Source organism: Mirounga leonina, unplaced genomic scaffold, assembly GCF_011800145.1.
Source record: "Mirounga leonina isolate KUSES-001 unplaced genomic scaffold, KU_Mleo_1.0 Mir_170, whole genome shotgun sequence".
Classification (NCBI taxonomy): Eukaryota; Metazoa; Chordata; class Mammalia; order Carnivora; family Phocidae; genus Mirounga; species Mirounga leonina.
The window spans coordinates 25,146,369-25,167,630 of record NW_023270433.1 but is presented as its reverse complement, the minus strand read 5'-3'; the positions used below and the strand labels follow the sequence as shown (position 1 = coordinate 25,167,630).

The 21,262-nt window shown below is 48.2% G+C and overlaps 1 protein-coding gene across 12 annotated transcripts in view; it reads left to right on the top strand.

The window, feature by feature from the left end:
- Positions 1–21,262, top strand: part of ZNF462 (zinc finger protein 462) — a 136,319-nt gene that overhangs the window by 47,781 nt on the left and 67,276 nt on the right. For 4 of the 12 annotated variants that reach the window (XM_035016140.1, XM_035016137.1, XM_035016135.1 and 1 more), the window contains exons 2-6: positions 8,433–8,682; positions 9,228–14,848; positions 15,660–15,824; positions 17,456–17,742; positions 20,766–20,884. In XM_035016140.1, coding sequence (XP_034872031.1) covers positions 8,463–8,682; positions 9,228–14,848; positions 15,660–15,824; positions 17,456–17,742; positions 20,766–20,884 — 6,412 coding nt within the window. In that variant the 5' untranslated portion in view covers positions 8,433–8,462. Of the gene's footprint in view, positions 1–400; positions 2,278–3,501; positions 5,784–5,824; positions 8,683–9,227; positions 14,849–15,659; positions 15,825–15,991; positions 16,235–17,455; positions 17,743–20,765; positions 20,885–21,262 lie in introns of those variants that run through there. The other 8 variants (XR_004681248.1, XM_035016139.1, XM_035016138.1 and 5 more) reach the window with 8 other exon arrangements.

Sequence of the window (21,262 nt, the reverse complement as noted above, 5' to 3'; positions counted from 1 at the left end):
GTCAGCAAATGTTAGATGGAGTTGTCAGGGAATGCCTCTTAGAGGTTAGAACCTTTGAGCCCAGACTTCAGTGATGAGGCATCAGCCATATAAAACTGCACATTTATTTGTCTCTGAATAATAATAAAAGTAAAGGAGTGAATTAAGTCAGAAAAAAAGTCTTTCAGAGATGAGAAGGAAAACTTGTAAAACACTCCCTTTTTGTATAAAAATGTTGACTATCATAATCTAATGTCTTCATTTAGCAAAATGTCCCAGTAAAGGCTTTGAAAGACTTGCTCAAGGTGAACGGGACAGGCAGAGTTGTCACATCTGCTGGAAACATTCTTTTACTTGCTGGATAGGCATTTCTGTATCCTTGTCATTTTTTCTTTTTCTTTTTCTTTTCTTTCTTTTTTTTTTTTTTTAGAACAACCCAATAGTAAATAAACTGAAAAAACTAAATTTGTTGGGCAAAAATGAGATTTATCATTAAGGGCTTACGGAATGTGGGGCTTGGCGGAGTATAGAAGCATTCTAGTGTTTTCACATGGTGATAAACTCTACTCTTGGGTTGGCAAACAAATGTCTTAACTTTCTGTTTAAAAGTTCTTGGGGTGCAGTGATTTTTAGGAGTAAACTTGCTGAACATAGATTGGAGATTGCAAGAGAAAAGAAATTCCTTGCCTGTCATTTTTTTTTAATTCCTAATTCTTGGGTATTTGCCAGTTCCATACATAAATATATACTGTGTTTTCCCCTATTATAAGATTCTGTTAGTTTGTTGAAACAACCAATGGATATGAATGGGCCAGGTGGTTAGCTTAATAAGGAGGAAGGCCAGCCTCTGATAGCTTCTGCTATAGGTGGAGGCCAGAGGAGAAAAGAAAAACAAACAAACAAAAAACAGCCCACAGTCTCCTTGGGCAGGAGGATCTGAAAGTGTTCATGATCCACACAGCCCAGCCATCGTTTACCTTTCTAGAAAGGAGTCTGCTGAGGGCTTTCATCCTGACAGGGTAGTTAAATCAGGAACCAGGGTCTGGAGAAAGACAGACCCAAGTGCCAGGCTTGCGCAGTCAGTTTTGTCAGATAGAAGAAATGAGGCTGGAGAGGTCATCACAGCATTTGGATCTGGCCCTTGTGTGCCACTGATATGGGCAAACTTGGGATAATTCTCATCCAAAGGAAATGACTTGCCTGAATTTTCTGAGCGAACCGTGTACAGAAGGCAATGTGCAAATGTCTGAGGGATTAGATTGGGATTTTTGTGGGCTTTTCCCCTAAATAAAAGAGTTTTCATAGCAAAACTTTCTTATCCTCTCCACAAGTCAACAGCCATACACCGTTTTTGGTTTTGTTTTGTTTTGTTTTTTTCTGAGTGGTCATAGAGAACAAGGTAAATTGTTAAGATGGTTTCTGGATCCATTCACTGAAACTGTGGAATTTAGACTTTGTGTGTTTGGCCAGACCTGCGCCAGGAACAGTTATGGCCACGAAGACATGCCCAATGCCTGAGGTCAGTCGGGCTTTCAAATCCACAGAGGAGGTACTACTCGATGCATGAGTTGGTCTTTCATGATGTGAAAGATGAGTTTCACTGGCAACTTCTGCTTACTCTGCGTCTCAATCAGTTCTGTAATGAAGACCCAGCAGCGTATCTGCAACTTCCCTTTAATTTTACAATTTTTATAATGAGGGTTCTTGTAGTGTGAGAGAGTCTGTAGAAACCCAGCCAGCATTCTGAAGAGTCTCTAAAGGAACACCGTGATTTTCTGTCTCTGCCGTTTGGGTGCGGATTGGCCCTCCAGGAGAGAAATCAGTTAATTTCTTGGTCTCAATGCTAGGGCAAGAATGGCTTCAGAGTTTCCATGGAACTTCCTCATGGGCCCATGACATTTCAGAGAATTCACTCAACACCAAGAATGCCTTTCCGTCATTTGAAAGAACAAGATGAGCTGGGATCCCATTTGTCAGGGTTGCGTTTTGAGCGTTTTAGTGTGAGGAGGCGTCTTGGTTTGTTTTGTTTCTCAAGGAGAATATTGTCAGGACGCTTCTCAGAATTAGACTTATCTAGCCAACTGCAGGTTCCCCTTTCCAGACAATGAAGTCTAAAGCTACTGAGATACCACCCTGCTTCCTCCCTTTCTTTTCTAGTCCCTTCTCTCCTCTTTTATCTCCTTGTTCAAATCACACGCTTCCTTTTCTAAGGACAGGAGAGCTGGCAGGCTGCCGATTGGCTTGTTGGCCTCAATTAGCCTTATATCATTGCAAAGGAATGCATGAATTCTCCAGAAGGTATGTACTATCTCTTTCTGTGTTAGACACTCACTACCTGCTTTCATAACAGGTCACTCAGCCAGAACTGCTTCTTATTTACATATCTGACAGTTTTTTTAGTCACTTAGATTATATCCCTGGATGCTCATCTCATTTTAATGATGATCCCAAAGGCATCTGTTATGAAATACTACTCAACATGCCCTGTAACACTTGAAAACTTGATGCAGAACAAAGCTGAAACAAGAGATAACCTGAAAAGGACCATCTTTGGCCAGAAAGCGAGTGGGTTATTAATCTGTAGATTGCCTGCTTCAGACTTGTGCTGATGTGCAAGGTCCACAGATGGACCAGGCTGACCACATAGAACAGAGGTGATGCACATTGGCAGGACTCGGGGTCTCCTGGTATTTCTCTGCTAGTATTTAAATCTAGTCTCATATTGGGGGTTACATATGTGATTGCAAATTAATCCTTTCTCTTCTGAAAATTTGGTTTTGAAGAACAGCTGTGTCTCCCTTCTGAATTCCTTAATTATTTATCCTCCCTGATATGTTAAACCTTTCATTAGTGTGGTGAATTGCCAAGAGTACACAGAACTGCTTAGATCATGTAGCAAACAGTATAAACATTTGATAGGACATTTGAAGACCCCACATGGCGAGCCAGGATCTATAGTGGTACTGAATGCTGTGGGCTCGATGGAGGTAGCTTGTTGTCAGGAGTTCTTTGCTGGTTTATTTTGCTGGCTTATTTTATTTTTTTTTTAACTAAACATGGGAGGAGTACATAAATCATTTGTGCTTGTTCAGAAGGGGCTGATTCTGCTCTGATAGACAGAGTCCCTGTCAAATTTGGAATGCACATGCTCATATCTGAGGTCAAATGAAATCAGTAAAATTAATTATTTCATAGAGAGAGAGAGAGAGATAGTCTTCGTTTGCATTTGTCACCTTGATCCTGCAAATACTGTTCCTGCTCCTGAAAGGAAGTTTCACCTCAGTTTCTTCTCAGTCCAGTCCTGTTTGGAAAGATGCTTTAAATGATTTTTAAATTACTAGAACTGGGCGCCTGGGTGGCTCAGTTGGTTAAGCGACTGCCTTCAGCTCAGGTCATGATCCTGGAGTCCCGGGATCGAGTCCCGCGAGCCCGCTTCTCCCTCTGACCCTCCCCCCTCTCATGTGCTGTCTGTCTCTCTCATTCTCTCTGTCTCAAATAAATAAATAAAATCTTAAAAAAAAAAAAAAATTACTAGAACTGCCACTTTGACCGTGACAAGGTTAAGTGATAAGTAGTGACATAGAACACCCCTTGCTGTCAGAGTAGCAACCCACATCCCCAAGTGGCTGAGTTAGTTGTTTTTCCCCCATTTTTCATCCTTGTAATGAAAATTCTTCTTTCCTCCCAATAGCAGTGCTGGGGCTTAGGGTTAGAAGTGCTAACCTCCTAACACGCCCCATAGCTCTTTGACCTCACCCTCTCGGCTCTTTCCGATCTGCAAATACATTTCGTAGACTGATCTGCAGGTTCCTGATGTTTCTGTTTTTCTAGCTGAACTATTCCAGAGTTGATGCATTCCACTACCAGTCCTTGGATAATTGGTTTTTCCATTCACTGGAAAGTAAGAAAAGCACAAACAACAGGTACTAACTAAAACCTTTTATTAGAATTGTGATTCAGGAGAACTGGGGAGCTCGGTGTCTTATAAATGAAACTAGGTTTCTGGAGTGGACAGAGGAAAAGCACCTTATGGTGTTTCTGGTTCTATTTCTCAAAGGCTTTGAAGGTTATAATTAGTTGCCGCTGAATCCCCGTGGCTGTGGCACTTCCCGGCTTTATTTCTGGTCTGCAGCCCTTCAGTCAGAGAACAGGTTCGATCTAGGCAAGGCCTGTATGTTTTAATTCGGGCACTTCCTGGAGACAGTTGGGACTTTGACTTGAAGACCATGTTTATGCAAGCCTGGAGAACCGTGCTCGCCAAGCTGCCCTGGGCGAGGGTTGATGGTGGCCAGGTGGTCAGAACACCGTGAACCATCAAGGGTGCCTCCCCCTTACGTCTGGGCTGTGAGCGGGAGAAGGACATGCCATGACGCTGCGCATCGCCCCCTTTCACCTTCACCGCGGCATTATGCTCCCTGGGATCCTGAGCACAGAAAGTGGGTGTGCAGGTGGTGTAAATGAGAGAGCAGCCTGTGTCCATCATCTCCCTCTCCCCTTTCGCCTGTGTATATTCCAGATCTTGAGCAAGATCTCTCTGGCTTGTCTTTGACTATGTCTTCAAGAGCTTGTCAGATGTGGAGAATTGGATTTAGGGTTTCTCATCAAAACCCCACCTTTGGAAATCCCCAAACTAGAAATGGAAACGGAACACACCAGCAACGGGTAATAAGTGGTACTGAAGAGCAATGGATACTTCGAATCGTCTCGGGGTTTCGTGTGTGTTAGGAGGACTGACCACGTTCGGCACTAGGGCATTAGAGAAGAATCCATATTCACGGAGCAGGTCTCCTCGTGGGTGGTGTTTAGAGTCTAGTCCTTGATGCCTATTTGACCTTGAGGGCCCTGGGAATACTGCCTGGGGGAGGGGTGGTAGGAGTGGGGGTGATTGTTTGATTTGTAGTCTCACCCGATGACCTTCTGAAATAGCATTTCTTTTTAGTTAGTTCTAAAGCTTCCTATTCTGCTTTTGATTTTGCTGATTGGGTCAGTGGGGGGAAAGGGGGGGGGGGAGGTATTGCTAATCTCATTATGACAGTATTTTTAAATGAAGTAAGTAGATATAAGATCAAGGCTTTTAGCTTTAAATCATAATTTTGGAGCAGATCAGTGTCTAGCTGAGTCTTTGAGTGTTGTTGCTCTCTCTGGGTGGATGAAGCAGTCAGATATGCAGAGCTTCATTCTCCTCTTTTTCCTCGTTGTGGGTTTCTCAGAGGATTACCATCTGCTGTGAAAACCTACTCTGGTTGATGGATGGGTCATCCTCCGGTCCGGCTTTCTTTGTCTCCTGTCCTCCCCCATTCCTTTCTTCTCCTCCCGCTCTTACTTCTTCCACGTGTGCACGTCCTCGGTCTCATAAACACATTGAGTTTCTGTTTCTTTGATTGTTTAGGCCATGCTGGAAATTTGTTTTCTTCTTCTGTCAGCGTCTTCAGGAGAAATGTGTACAAAAAGGCAAAATGGCTTTCCAAGGAGGCTCTGTCCTCCTTTACGTGCTTGGTGCCGACATCACATTGAAGGCCATTCAGCTGTACCTGACGCTGGTTTTCTCCGCAGCCTGGAGATTAACCTCTTCTAAGGCTCTGAGCTATTTTTGAGGTAGAGACTGCAACAACATTAAAGCTAGAACCCATTAGGAAATCACTTTCATCATCTCTTCTTTTTCCAAATCAGTGGGGTTTGGTTTTTTTTTTTTTTCTGATCTCATGACCCTTTAATCTCCTTTGTAGCAGAACAAGGAGACTGTTGGTTTGTGTTTGCATCCAGCGAAGTTCGAATCCTTGATAACCGCTTCCGAAGACACCAAGGTATTAGAGAACTGTATAGAGAGATGAATTTCATGTCTGGGTGGATGACTTAACGCTGAAGGTGCCCTGCTTTCCTTGTGCAGAACCATAATTTTTGTTGATGTTGTGCAAACCAGGCTCAAAATTTCCAAAAGACACACAGCAGAAAGCCTTTTGTTGCATTATTTCTAAAGGCTTGAAGTTTTGAAGGGAAGAGATTTTGTTTTCCTCTCGGGCTACACAATGGAGCTTTCAGAGAACCTCTTTTAAAAGGAATAGCTACAGCCTTTGTGTTGAAGGGTGTGTCTGTTGGCAGGGTCTGCTGATGCAGACAGACTGGCTGGTGATTAACAAAGGTCATTAGACTTTGGAATCTGGCAAGCAGAGTCGGATGGTATGTCTTCTGTGTGTGGAAGGACGAGTCCCAAGAAGCCAAGGCATTCTGGAGGTCCCCCCGGCCCACCCCCAAATCCTGCTGTAGATCAGGGTCTGGTCCAGGATCGTCCTGCAATAACCAGTTAGCTCTGCTGGGACTAACGAACAGGCTTATCAATCATGGGATAAAAGAACCTTCGGAGATCTTGGTGAATGACATTTGAGGAGCAGAAAGGTGCTGCTTTTCGGAAAGCAATGAAAACAGTTCATTCTTTGTTGAGGAGAAGAGCATAGGAGGAGCCCAGCCTGTTCTTCTACTGCTCATTTCTGATTGTCAGCCTAGCAGAATCCCAGAGAAGCCATGTTGTGCACGGAAGAGAAGCTCCGAGCTAAAATGGCTGCTCCTAAAGCTCAGAGGACTAGGGCAGCTTAGTGAGTCTTAGAGCTTCAGTGACGCAGGGGCTCCTATCTCTTGAAAGTGTGATAAACACATTCAGCAGAGCTGTGGCTTGTTTGGCTGAGATGAAAGGGCTAGGCTTGGGGGATGGGGAGTGCACACTGGATGATCTGCTTTTTTCTGTGAAGTGTTCTAAATGCAGGAGTCGTCTGCACCATGGAAAAATTTGTTTTCAGGTCTAATGGACTGTGCTAAAGGAGAAGTGGGGTGGGGCCTCGGTGACTGCTGTAATTTGATCCAGAGCTGATAGCAACCTCTTCCACACAATTTGGGTTGGTGCTTAGGCATAAAAGCTTGTGTATCTCGAATATTGAGACTTCGTTAGCTGAAAAGACTCTGGTGCACAGTTCAGTGTTTATTGGAAAAGGATAAATTGCTGGGTGAAAGAAGAGGAGGTAAATATCTGTGTCTCACTCTGCAAGCTCAGTCTGTCCAGAGCTGGACTTGCCAGAAGTTATTTTAGCAGGCTATCAGCAGCAGCATTCTTTCATAGAAAATCCTCCCGCAATGGCTCCTTTCTCTACATTGGACATATTACTCGACTTTGTTCCTCCTGCAGAAACAATTTACCCTTTGCCATAAAAAGTATTGAAAGTTGCTGTACAATGAAAGTATAGAAAGATTTGGCTTCAGTTTTAGTTCTTGGACATCTGGTTCTAGATTACAGTGACTCAGTAGAGTTTGTGGTGAGCTCAATGAAGGAACTCACTGATTAAGATAATAACCGGGTATCTCAACTCAAGATGTGTATTGCGATGGGACAGACTATACCTTCTAATACATTCTTAACTGCTTAATGGTGAGCCTCTCCATTGAGTTAGTGGGAAGCTATCTGTGTCTCTCAATCACCCAGTGAAGAACAGAGTGAAGGTACCTGGGCAAGTTTTGCTTTTACCCCAGGTTTACGGCTCTTGGCAGGCAAGTATACACTTCACGTTTGTGAAGGTGAGACGTAGGAAAAGAGAAGAGTCACAGCTTAGAAGCCCCTCTTCAAAACTGTGTCTGTTATCTTAATGTAAACCAAGGTACCAAGGTGCAACTTTAAACTAGAAACCGGATTGTCATCTGAAGTTGGTGGTTGGAGAATCTCGTGAGAAATAGTTTATGACTTAATTAGATTGGAGAAGCTGTTAGGTTATAATTGGTAGGTAGTAAAAAGCAAAATAACCATTTAGCTTATGAAACACATACACACGTGCACGCACGCGCGCGCAACACGTGACTAAACTTTGGGGAAAGGAGGAAAGAAGCGTACCCCAATATCAGTTAAGATATTAGAATAATAAAAGGCATAATAAAAGCTCTCTCTGCCACCAGTGCAAGGTTGAGTACTATTTCACCATTTGGGGATGAAACATCAAAGTTCTCATATTAAAACCGCTAATGATGATTGAAATTTGTCCTTTTTTCTGTACAGACATCCTCTTCACTTCTGAGAAGGTTCTAGTTAAAAAAAAAAAAAAAAATTGGGTCCAAGCCAGAATCAAAGTCAATATCGACTTAACAAAAAATTTAAATTCAGTCAAGAAATTCAGAAACTACTAAAACTTTTGAACTGTTAAGGGTCTCCTTGACCAATGGCATTTGGAGATGTATTTATATCAAACTGGAAAATGTTTATCTGGGCTCCCCCCGCCTCCTTTGAAGTTAGGAACTCAAGGACACTATCCCTAGTATGTCTGATTGCGTTTCTCTGGCCGGTGTTCCAACTGGCAAAGTTCAGTGAGAGAAATCTGCCGATACTAGACATTTTTCTGTTAATGGACTTGTAGCCCTGTCGACTTGGGATGTGCAACCAGGGCAGTTCTTCAGACGCTGTGTTCTGACTTCTGTCACAGGTTCCTAATGTGAGAAGGTAGGCCCAGATCATGGAGGTGCTACAGTGTGATGGCTGTGACTTCAGAGCCCCATCTTACGAAGATCTCAAGGCGCACATTCAGGATGTCCACACGGCATTTCTGCAGCCAACTGATGTTGCTGAAGACAATGCTAATGAGCCACGATCCGGGTCCATGAATGCCAGTAATCAGACAGAAGTGGAGTATTCTTCTATAAAGGACGAATTTGTGATCGCAGAGGATTTATCAGGTAAATCTTCACCGATTCTTGGCGTATCTGATACGTCCTATCACTCTCCTCTAGTTTTAGCCTGTAGCCGTGGGCCTTGGTGTGTGTGGCTTCTTCAGAGTTTCTTGCTCTCTGCGAGCCATCTTTGCGATTTGGGCGTCACGTCTCTCTTCTTGAGTGTCCTACGTTATTGTCCTTTCGGCTTCCTTATATCTCTTAGTTTCCTTTCAATTTGGAGAACGGGACAGTATCTTGCAGAATTCTGGGATGAAAGTCGCAGTGTGTGAAATGCATCTTTTTATAGCTGTAGGGCACATTGGTGGAGAGGAGGTGAGTATCGTTCCTAAAGCTGAATGCTGCGTCTTCATCTGTGAGAAGCGATATGTGTACGTTCATGAATGCTTCATTAATACTCTTCAAGGCCTCATCTTGAGATGTTAGGACTTTTGAATGTGATGTTTATTAATGAAGAATAATTGAAAAGAAAAATTGATTTGCGTGATGGAATTTCTTAATTCTCTTTTGTTTGCTTTTCTGTTCTCACTTACCTCATGCTTTTTCTTTAGGTCAAAATGCAACTGCATTGGGGACCGGAAGCTACTATGGCCACAGTCCAGGATATTACGGTCAGCATATTGCCCCTAATCCCAAACCAACAAACAAGTTTTTTCAATGCAAGTTCTGCGTACGCTACTTCAGGTCGAAAAACCTCCTCATCGAACACACAAGGAAGGTCCACGGAGCTCAAGCTGAAGGGAGTTCGGCGGGCCCCCCTGTTCCAGGATCCTTAAATTATAATATCATGATGCACGAGGGATTTGGAAAGGTCTTCTCTTGCCAGTTTTGCACATACAAGTCACCTAGGAGGGCGAGAATAATTAAGCATCAGAAGATGTATCACAAGAACAATTTGAAGGAGACCACTGCTCCCCTCCCTGCCCCTGCTCCGATACCAGACCCCGTGGTCCCACCTGTGTCCCTGCAGGACCCCTGCAAGGAACTGCCAGCAGAGGTTGTGGAGCGCAGCATCCTAGAGTCCATGGTCAAGCCTTTGACCAAGTCTCGAGGCAACTTTTGCTGTGAGTGGTGCAGCTACCAGACCCCCCGCCGAGAACGCTGGTGTGACCACATGATGAAGAAGCATCGAAGCATGGTCAAGATCCTTTCCAGCCTCCGACAGCAGCAAGAAGGGACTAACCTCCCTGACGTGCAGAACAAAAACGCCCCCAGCCCCACTTCCAATTCCACCTATCTGTCCATGAATGCTGCAAGCCGGGAGCTGCCCAGCGCTAATGTCTCCAACTTCCGGGGCTCCATCAGTAACTCCATCATGAGACCCAATTCTTCATCTGCTTCCAAGTTTCCGCCCGTGTCTTACCCTCAGATGAAGCCGAAGTCCCCTCACAACTCTGGCCTCGTTAACTTGGCGGAGAGATCGCGTTATGGAATGGCTGACATGACCAATTCCTCCGCTGACCTGGAGACTAACAGCATGCTGAATGACTCCAGTTCTGATGAAGAGCTGAATGAGCTAGACAGCGAGAATGGCTTGAATGCTATGGATCACCAGACATCGGGCTTGTCTGCAGAGCAGCTGATGGGCTCGGACGGCAACAAGTTGCTGGAGACCAAGGGCATTCCGTTTAGAAGGTTCATGAATAGGTTCCAGTGCCCCTTTTGTCCTTTCCTCACTATGCATCGACGTAGCATCTCCCGCCACATAGAAAACATCCACTTGTCCGGAAAGACCGCCGTCTACAAATGTGACGAATGTCCGTTTACTTGCAAGAGCTCGTTAAAGCTCGGGGCTCACAAACAGTGTCACACGGGTACGGCGTCAGATTGGGATGCTGTGAATTCCCAGAGCGAAAGCCTCGCTTCTCCACTGACCGAAGGGGTCGTGTCTTACGAGGGCTCAAGCATCAACGGCAGAAAGTCAGGAGTCCTGCTGGATCCCTTGCAGCAGCAACAGCCCCCGCCGCCGCCGCCCCCGCCGCCGCCCCCGCCACCTCCGTCTCAGCCGCCGCAGCTACAGCCCCCCCACCAGGTGCCACCCCAGCCGCAGCCCCAGCCCCCGCCGACGCAGCAGCCCCCGCCGCCCGTGCAAGCCCCGCCCCCGCACCCTTACAAATGCACCATGTGTAATTACTCCACCACGACTCTGAAAGGGCTACGGGTCCATCAGCAGCACAAACACTCGTTCTGCGACAACTTGCCAAAATTCGAGGGGCAGACCTCAAGCCTGCCGTTGGAGAGTGAGACGGACAGCCACCCCTCTTCCAGCAACACTGTGAAGAAAAGTCAGACCTCAATTCTTGGGTTGTCCTCCAAGAACAATTTTGTAGCCAAGGCCTCCAGGAAGCTCGCTAACGACTTTCCCCTAGATTTATCGCCCGTGAAGAAGAGAACGAGGATCGACGAGATAGCAAGCAACCTGCAGAGCAAAATCAACCAAACAAAACAGCAGGAGGACGCGGTGATCAATGTGGAGGACGACGAGGAGGAAGAGGAAGACAACGAAGTGGAGATAGAGGTTGAGTTGGACAGGGAGGAAGAGCCGACGGAGCCGGTCATGGAGGTGTCCACGTCCTTCTCGGCCCAACAGATTTGGGCGAGAGACGCCGGGGAGCCCCAGAAGGAGCCCAGCTTCAGAAGCGTCGCCCACGACTACAATGCCACCAACGGGGCTGAGATTGAGCTCACCCTTTCTGAAGACGAAGAGGACTATTACGGCTCCTCGACAAACCTGAAAGAGCACCAGGTTTCCAGTGCCGCTCTGCTGAACACCCAGACTCCCATCTATGGAACAGAGCACAATAACGAGAGCACAGACTTTGGTGACTCCGGAAGGCTTTACTATTGCAAACACTGTGACTTTAACAACAAATCTGCCCGGAGTGTCAGCACCCACTACCAGCGGATGCACCCATACATCAAGTTCAGCTTTAGGTACATCTTGGACCCCAACGATCACAGTGCCGTATACAGGTGCCTGGAATGCTACATCGACTACACCAACTTTGAAGACCTGCAGCAGCATTATGGCGAACACCACCCGGAAGCCATGAACGTACTCAACTTTGACCATTCGGACCTGATCTACCGGTGTCGGTTTTGTTCCTACACGAGCCCGAACGTCCGAAGCCTGATGCCACATTACCAAAGAATGCATCCCACGGTCAAGATTAACAACGCAATGATATTCTCCAGCTATGTCGTGGAGCAGCAGGAAGGGCTGAATACGGAATCCCAGACACTGAGGGAGATTCTGAATTCGGCCCCCAAGAGCATGGCGACTTCCACTCCCGTGGCTCGCGGGGGCGGTCTGCCAGCTACGTTTAATAAAAACACTCCTTCGAAGACCTTTACTCCAGAATGTGAAAATCAGAAGGACCCCTCGGTTAACACTGTCGTCGTTTACGATTGTGACGTTTGCTCGTTCGCAAGCCCCAACATGCATTCTGTCTTGGTTCATTATCAGAAGAAACACCCGGAAGAAAAGGCTTCCTACTTTAGGATCCAGAAAACCATGCGAATGGTGTCTGTGGACAGGGGCTCTGCCCTTTCTCAATTATCATTTGAGGTGGGTGCTCCAATGTCTCCCAAAATGTCCAACATGGGTTCCCCACCCCCCCCACAACCCCCGCCACCAGACCTCAGTACTGAGCTTTACTACTGCAAACACTGTTCCTACAGCAATCGGTCAGTTGTGGGAGTGCTTGTCCACTACCAGAAAAGACACCCAGAAATAAAGGTCACTGCCAAATATATCAGACAGGCTCCTCCCACAGCTGCAATGATGAGAGGGTCCGAGGGGCCCCAAGGCTCCCCTCGGCCACCCGCCCCCATGCAACAGCTGAACCGTGGCAGCTCTGAGCGAGACGGCCCTCCTGTGGAGAATGAGATGTTCTTTTGCCAGCACTGTGATTATGGGAACCGGACGGTCAAAGGTGTCCTCATTCACTATCAGAAGAAGCACCGGGACTTCAAGGCCAATGCAGATGTGATCCGGCAGCACACGGCCACCATCCGAAGCCTCTGTGACCGGAACCAGAGGAAGCCTGCCGGCTGTGTGCTCGTCGCCCCCTCCAGCGTGGAGCGGGACAAAGCTACACTGCGAGCGCTCAAGTGCAGGCAGTGCTCATATACCTCCCCCTACTTCTATGCACTGAGGAAGCATATCAAGAAAGACCACCCTGCCCTGAAGGCCACGGTCACGTCCATCATGCGGTGGGCGTTTCTCGATGGCTTGATAGAAGCTGGCTACCACTGCGAGTGGTGCATCTACTCCCACACAGAGCCCAACGGTCTGCTCCTGCATTACCAAAGGAGGCACCCAGAGCATTACGTCGACTACACTTACATGGCCACCAAACTCTGGGCTGGGCCGGACCCGTCCCCTCCCTCTCTGACGATGCCCGCGGAAGCGAAGACGTACAGATGCAGAGACTGTGTCTTTGAAGCCGTGTCCATCTGGGACATCACCAATCACTACCAGGCCTTCCACCCCTGGGCCATGAACGGTGATGAGTCGGTGCTGCTGGATATCATCAAGGAGAAAGACGCCATTGAGAATCCCCTCCCCCACTCCGCCGAAGAGCTGGTGGGTCCTGCGAACCGTGAAAACAGTTTGCCCCCGCCGCTCCCCGAGCAGGACGCCGAGTGCCCGGACGACGCGAGGCTTTCCCCAGAGAAAAGCATGCAGCTGGCTTCGGCCAACCCGGCCATATCGTCCACCCCGTACCAGTGCACTGTGTGCCAGTCTGAGTATAACAACCTGCACGGCCTCCTCACGCACTACGGGAAGAAGCACCCCGGCATGAAGGTGAAGGCGGCCGACTTCGCCCAGGACATCGACATTAACCCAGGCGCCGTCTACAAATGCCGGCATTGCCCATACATCAACACCCGCATCCACGGCGTCCTGACCCACTACCAGAAGCGACACCCGGCCATCAAGGTGACCGCCGAGGACTTTGTGCACGACGTGGAGCAGCCGGCCGACATGGCGCAGAACGACGTGGAGGAGACAAGCAGGATCTTCAAGCAAGGCTACGGCGCCTACCGTTGCAAACTGTGTCCGTACACGCACGGCACTCTGGAGAAGCTCAAAATCCACTACGAGAAGTATCACAATCAGCCCGAATTCGATGTCTTTTCCCCGTCGCCCCCGAAGCTGCCGGTCTCCCTCGAGCCCGAGGTGGCCACGGACGGGAGCCCCTCCCAGGTCTCCGTTACCGAGGAGGAGGTGGGAGAGGAGCCCGTGTCCACGTCTCACTTCTCTACCTCGCACCTGGTCTCCCACACGGTGTTCCGGTGCCAGCTGTGCAAGTACTTCTGCTCCACGCGGAAGGGCATCGCCAGGCACTACCGCATCAAGCACAACAACGTGCGCGCCCAGCCGGAGGGCAAGAACAACCTCTTCAAGTGCGCCCTGTGCGCCTACACCAACCCCATCCGCAAAGGGCTGGCGGCCCACTACCAGAAGCGCCACGACATTGACGCCTACTACACACACTGCCTGGCCGCCTCCCGGACCATCAGCGACAAGCCCAACAAGGTGATCATCCCGTCCCCGCCCAAGGACGACTCCCCGCAGCTCAGCGAGGAGCTCCGGCGGGCCGTCGAGAAGAAGAAGTGCTCGCTGTGCTCCTTCCAGTCCTTCAGCAAGAAGGGCATCGTGTCCCACTACATGAAGCGCCACCCGGGGGTGTTCCCGAAGAAGCAGCATGCCAGCAAGCTGGGCGGCTACTTCACGGCCGTCTACGCGGACGAGCACGAGAAGCCAGTGCTGATGGAAGAGGAGGAGAGAGGCAGCTTCGAGAAAGCCGCCGAGGTGGAGGGAAGCGAAGCCCCGGAGATGGAGTGGCTCCCGTTCCACTGCATCAAGTGCTTCAAGCTGTCCTTCAGCACGGCCGAGCTGCTGTGCATGCACTACACTGACCACCACAGCCGGGACCTGAAGAGGGACTTCGTCATCCTGGGCGGCGGCCCCCGCTTGCCGAACCCCGCCTACCAGTGTAAGCACTGTGATAGCAAACTGCAAAGCACGGCGGAGCTGACCTCACACTTGAACATTCACAATGAGGAATTCCAGAAGCGTGCCAAACGTCAGGAGAGGAGGAAACAGCTTTTGAGCAAGCAGAAATATGCAGATGGTGCTTTTGCAGATTTCAAACAAGAGAGGGTAAGGATATGTTTTGATTTCCCTTCCCCCAGGAGGCCTCTCATCACTGGTGCCCACACGCACTTCTTCGTTGCCAGCCAAACTGCTACAGGCTTCCTAGTGACTTAGCTTGCCAGAGAGCTCAATAAGTCAATTAAACATTTCGAGCTTGATTATCCCCCGGTCTCTGCTCCCCCTCCCCCACGGCCCTGCTCCCCTCCCTCCCGCTCCTCCCAGGGCTCCCCAGGGGAGGGCCGGGGTGGTGGTTTCTCTGGATCTCCTTCTGCCAAGTAGCCTTATCCAAGGCCTAGTTACACGACAACGCTCGCTCTCTTTCTAAAGCAGCTGTGGGCCGTCTCTCGGTGTCACCGGCACCTCTCAGCCGTGGTTCTGGTCTGCAGTGTCTGCTACGTGAACCTTAACATCTCCAGGAGTAGGTTATTATTTTTTTTTAATTTTTAATTTTTAATTTTTTTTTTTTAACTTTTTTGGTCAAGACGTTCACTAATGGCGTAGCTATGCAACGTTTCACCTGCGTAGTTGACGTTGGTTTGAAAACCACACGACCCGGTGGCCGTGACGATGAGGCTTCTCCACAGAAATCTTCTCTCCTCACAAGTCGTAACACATTTGGGTTCCGGAGACTTTTGCCTAGTAGGCAGCGTGCCACGGCTCTGACGAATTCGTTCTGTAAAAATACTCACATAGCTCTCCCTTGGTTTTTAACCTGCTAATCCGCCTTGAAATAAAATCTGCTAGTAAGCTACGAGCGTAAATGCCGGCGTGCGAGGGAGGGCTCGGAGTACTGATGGCTACCACTGTATTTTACCAGCCTTTTGGTCACTTAGAAGAGGTGCCAAAGATCAAGGAGAGGAAGGTGGTGGGCTACAAGTGTAAATTCTGTGTGGAAGTGCACCCGACGCTCCGAGCCATCTGCAACCACCTCCGAAAGCACGTCCAGTACGGCAGCGTCCCGGCGGTGTCCGCCGCCGTGAAGGTGAGGACCGGGGAGGGGGGAGGTCTGGATGAGCATTCTTGTGTGTGAGCCATTGGAGTTACTGATTAACCCCCGTTGCTCAAAGCAGCTCAGGAAAGGGCGTCCCAGAATGTGGGCATTCCTGAGCTGTGCTTGGATCGGTCTGGCTTGTTTTGATTTTTTTGCAGGTTGGACCCTCTTCTCATCTTCCGTGTCTCGACCTGGTCGCGTTTCGATCTGGTTCCCTTCCACGCGGATAGTTTGGTGGAAACGGAAGATCCGGGCCTCTCGGTACAGGAGGCTTTGGGTCGCCCTTCTGTTCTGCATTTAGTGCCATTAGGTGTTTGCTCTTCCGAGTTGCTCGAGCTCTTGAGAGGAATCAAGTGGGTCCTGCTCCCATCATCTTCTTCTGCTCCTCCCGCTGCCTGACTTCTTAACTGTTCTCATCTGGCTGACACTGCAGAGAGCCCAGGAGAATCTTTTACTTCTTAGCCTGGGTCCTCTGAGGAGCGTAAGACACGTGAAATCTAACACTACAAGCCTCCCGGTCACAGTAGGGCCCCAAGAACCCCTTGACCTGATTTGGCTCTTTCGTCCCCTTTTCCCCGTCTGTCGCTGACCAGTGCCTTCCCTCCTGCCCCTGACTTCTGTTGGGCCGCCTGTTTTGAACATGAACATCGGAATCCCCTCAGCAGCCGCAGTTTCAGGGACCGAGCCACCATCCCTGCCTTCCAGGATATGGCTAAGCTCTGATTTTGGGGCAGAGAACTTAGTTCAGGGCTCAGCTCTTTGTCTCTAGCTACGTGACTATGTTTTTGTCACCGGCCCTTCTCGATCTGGTGTCCTGTTGTGCCCACGTAACATGGACGTAAAGTCTCTGCTTTCCTTCACTAAGACCGAAGCCCCTCTGGCTCTCAGCAGCACAGTGGCCCCCGGGGACAGCGCCGGTCGGCCCCTTCCACGCCCCCGTGGTGTGTCCCAGGCTTGTTTCCTGGAATCGCTCAAGGGAAACGGGGCAGCTCTTCGTGTGTAATCAGTAACCCAAGGAGTCACCTCCAAACACGGGTGTCTTAAGCCCAGGCTGCTCCTTAAGTTTTTCAGTCGATCATACGGCAGCCTCCCGAACGATGGGTGAAGTCACCACATGCAGAGTGGGGAGGAGCCTAGGTGGCGAAGGGCAGGGTCCTTCCCATTCCTTCATTTCCCAAGGATGGCCCACGGCTCCTAGGTGCCCAGACTTCTCCGCTTTTTTTTTTCTCCCCTCTTCCTTCCTTCCTTCCTTCCTTTCTTTTCTCTGAGCCATAACCCTAACCCTGCTTTATGTCAGCTCAGGTGGGATGGCTGTGTGAATGTGCTTTCTAAGATGGGAGCCAAGTGAGTGAACGGTCTTCACAGTGGGAAAGCCCCTCTCTCGTGTTTCCCCGGGCAGTAGCAGCCTGAGCCTGGACATGCCCTCAAAACACCAGCACTGCCTGACGAATGGCAGGCGGGTTTGCCCTCCCTCTAGGGGGAGCCCCAGAGGCAGGGGAGGAAGCTTGAGCAGGAGATGCTGATGAGTTTGGGAGAATGAAGGGAGAGGAGGAGAGCTGGAGACGATGATGATGGATATTTATTTTGTTGGTGGGGCATGTGTGTGTGTGTGGTTCTCTTAGCAGGAGGCTGAAGACCCTTCCCACTTGTTCCTGGATGGACTGGAAGCAGCCAAAGATGCCAGTGGCGCCCTGGTGGACCGGGTGGATGGTGAACACTGCTTGCTTGATGGAATGTTGGAGGATGAAACCCGGCCGGGGGGATACCATTGTAGTCAATGTGACAGAGTCCTGATGTCCATGCAGGGGCTGCGTTCTCATGAGAGGAGCCATCTGGCCCTGGCCATGTTTACCCGCGAGGACAAGTACGGCTGCCAGTATTGCTCCTTTGTTTCTGCTTTCAGGCACAAGTAAGTGCTGCCGCGTGCTCGCAGCTAGTGGTCGGGAGGGAGGGAGGGAGGTGTCGTAGTGGAAGCAGGGAAGCTGGAGCAGCAGAGGCGCGGAGGAGTCCGAGAGCCCCGCTCGGGCTTCGCACCTGCTGCTTAGCTGCTTAGGTTACCTCGGGCCTCAGTCCCCCCGTCTGTCAAAGGGGATCAAGAGCACGAGATTGCTTAACATTAGACTTGGCAAATACGGGCCTTTTCGAAAAGTGCCTATTTTGGAGGCATTGCTATGATTTACAAAAGACTAGAAAGTAGATGAATTTACTGGTGTATCTGTCAAACGTCCATCCAGAACCTCATCCGCATTCGAGGAAGTAATGGGAATTTGGGAAATTGAGGGGCTGAGGAGGTAGAATTAGGACTCTTCCGTCATGTGACCAAAGAATCATTGCTTGAGATTTTTTTTTTTAAAAATACCTTGAAAAGTAAGGAAGTTACTGATGCCAAGAGGTGCTTGAAGTACAGGGAGGTTGAGGCGAAGAAGCTGCCTGAGGCCATCACAGCTTTGGAGTTGTAGATTTGGAGTATTGTGACCGGCTTTGGGGGTTGATGGGAAGGGGGGTGGTTCTGAGAAGAAACGACCTTCTGCTGCCTTTCTCTTTGAACTGTCTGAGAGAGATACATGACCGATAATGTGTGCCACCGTCTTGGAAGGAGGTGACTGATTGTAAGACTGACAGGCTGTTTATTTTTAGGATGATTGAAAATAAATGTTGGGCTGGTTGCTTCTTAAAAAGACAAAGTGCTAGTTAGTTGTTGAAATGCAGGAGGAGGCAATGCTTTTCCAGTGGGTAGGATGGGTTACAAACCCTGAGTGCCACGGAGCCTGATGTCTCGTCTTTGTCGTCAGATGCGTGCACTGACGTAAAGCTTGTGTAGTTCTCGTCAGTTTAAGAAGTATTCATTCCCCAGCATCTATCCTGCTTTCTGACACCCAGTAGAGTCTCAACAGACCCCTGTGAATAAATGGATACTCCCTGGGCTAGGCAGTGTGCTGGGGACTTGGTGGGGGGTACCAAGGGGGATATAAAGATGAAGAGGCCATGGTCTGTGAGCTAAGGGAGTTTAGGGGCTAGGGGAGTTATAAACAAAGCAAGCACACAAATGAGGCAAAATAAGGCACTTTATCTTTCCCCAAAAATTTATCAGTAAAATGCTATGAAGTTTCAAAGAAGGGAAATGTTACTTCTTCCACTGTGGAAGAATTGGGAAGGTTTTACAGAGTAGGGAGCATTTGAGTCGGGTCTTAAAGTCAGAAGACAGGACTTGAATAGTTTGGACAGGACGTACAACATGGTGGAAGGGATGAGAGCATAAGCCTGTGGAACGGAGCGTGAGGCTCGTGGGGGCCCAGCTGGTGGGTCCAGTCTGACTAACCTTTAAGTTGTAATGTAAAAGAATAGTGGAAGACAAAGTTCAAAGACTTGAGTAGAGACTGTATTTGGAGTCTTTGAATGCGGAATTAAGACTTTGTAATTTACATTACTGGCTAAAGGAAGACTCTGGAATGAGTAGTCATCATAATTGCTGACATTTATTGAGACTTACTATGTGTCACGCAGTGCGCAAAGTACCTTCAAGTATTATTTCATTTATCCTTAAGTCAACCTTATGAGGTACGCGCCCACTACCGTCTCCATTTTGTGGATTAGAAAATTGAGGAGGTTTATGTAACTTGCCCAGGCCACGCAGTTTATAAGCAATAGCTGGGATTTGAACCCAGGCCGTCTGACGCCATAGCTCATGCTCTTGAGTTGAAAAAAAAGATGGGAGAAACCAATTAGGAAGCAATAATAGTAGGTGATCCAAGGAGTTAGGATGGAACTTTGGGAATGGTTGAAGGAAGCAGGATCTTCATGATTTGGAAAAACTGACTTTAATGTAGGGGCTGAGGGATGAGAAACAAAGTAGAGGACAAATGACACCTAGCTGTTCGATCTGGTTGACTGAGAATGGTGGTGTCCTTTGTAGAAGCAAGGAGATGAGGAAAAGCGTCTTTTTTGGAGGGGAAAAAACCAATGGTTTTGTTTAGGGCTGAGTTGAGTTGAGTTTAAGAAAGCTAAAGGACACCCAGAGGGAAATGTCTGGAGGCGACTGAAAGTGCTGCTTTGGAGCTCAGGAGAACATTATATGTTTAAATGGTAAGCAGCAACCATTCCCAAATGAGTCATTTAGAATGGAGTCTAGTTCTCTGGGGTACCGGTACAAATTAGAACTCCTTCCCACACCTTGTTTGGGAGATTTATTATTTTTTTAGACTAGTAATTATTATGAAATACTGGGAGCTCACCATAATTAAATAACTTCTTTCTAAGTTGCTCTGGAAGACTGAGGTACAGCAAACATTGCGGTGTTTATCAGAAGGGATGAGTGGCCTTTGGATCACATGACTTCTTTGAACCATATCTGTACGTTGCCTCCATATTTACAAAGACAGAGACGTGACAGCCCATTGCAAGGAGCTCAACTACTTTGAAACTTCCCTTCCCCTCCTGAGTGTTCACCACGAATGCAGAATTGAAATTTAAAAAGAAAGCCCTTTTTAAATGCACAGTTTTTCTAATGCCTTTTTTTGGTGGGGAGGAATAAGTTAAGGGACTATTTGATAGGCACTCCTCACCAACTTGGCAGAAAACTTGCATTCCCTGGTATTTCATCTTTTCTCTTTGGATGCCCTCTTCCGATTATACGTGCTTCTAGGGAAGGGAAAATGAGAGTCTACTATGACCTGTTCCCACTGCCATGTCTCTCAATCCAAAAAGGCTCTTGATCTTTTCCTGCCTTGAGCCTCCCTTCCCTTTCGAGTAGGCACGGCCACTCTTGTCATTTTTGTTGTTGTTTTTGGTTTGGGTAAGCACCATCCTTGGGAAGTAACAAAATGACTTTGAACAGCTTCGAAGTGGGATTGCTGGAAAAGGGCAGGGAGAAAAATGTATGTAATTGTTAATCCTGTCGTTTTTCTCTCTCCTTTATTTTTCTTTTCCATCAAGCTTGGATCGCCATATGCAAACCCACCATGGACACCATAAACCATTCCGGTGCAAACTCTGCTCCTTCAAGTCCTCCTATAACAGCCGGCTGAAAACACATATACTCAAGGCTCACGCTGGTGAGTTGGCCTTCCTGATGCATGAGTCCTCTGGATTTGAAATCCTATGGTCCCTGAGCGAAATTCAAAGTCTCTTATCCCGCACATGAGAAGAAGTTATTCTTGACATGGTTGCATGTTCATTTGTATTTTAATCTAATGAAGAAACATAAAGAAAAATTATAGAATCTCCTGAAGCCAAAATAATACCAAGCCCATGTCACCCATGTCATAGTTGATTATGTGCTACTAACAGGCTTGTTTTTTAGAGAAATTTCTAAATTACCCAGCCTTTTTTTTTTTTTCTTTTCTTTTTTTTTTAAGATTGTATTTATTTATTTGAGAGATAAAGAGAAAGCATGAGCGGGGTAGGGGCAGCGGGAGAGGGAGAAGCAGACA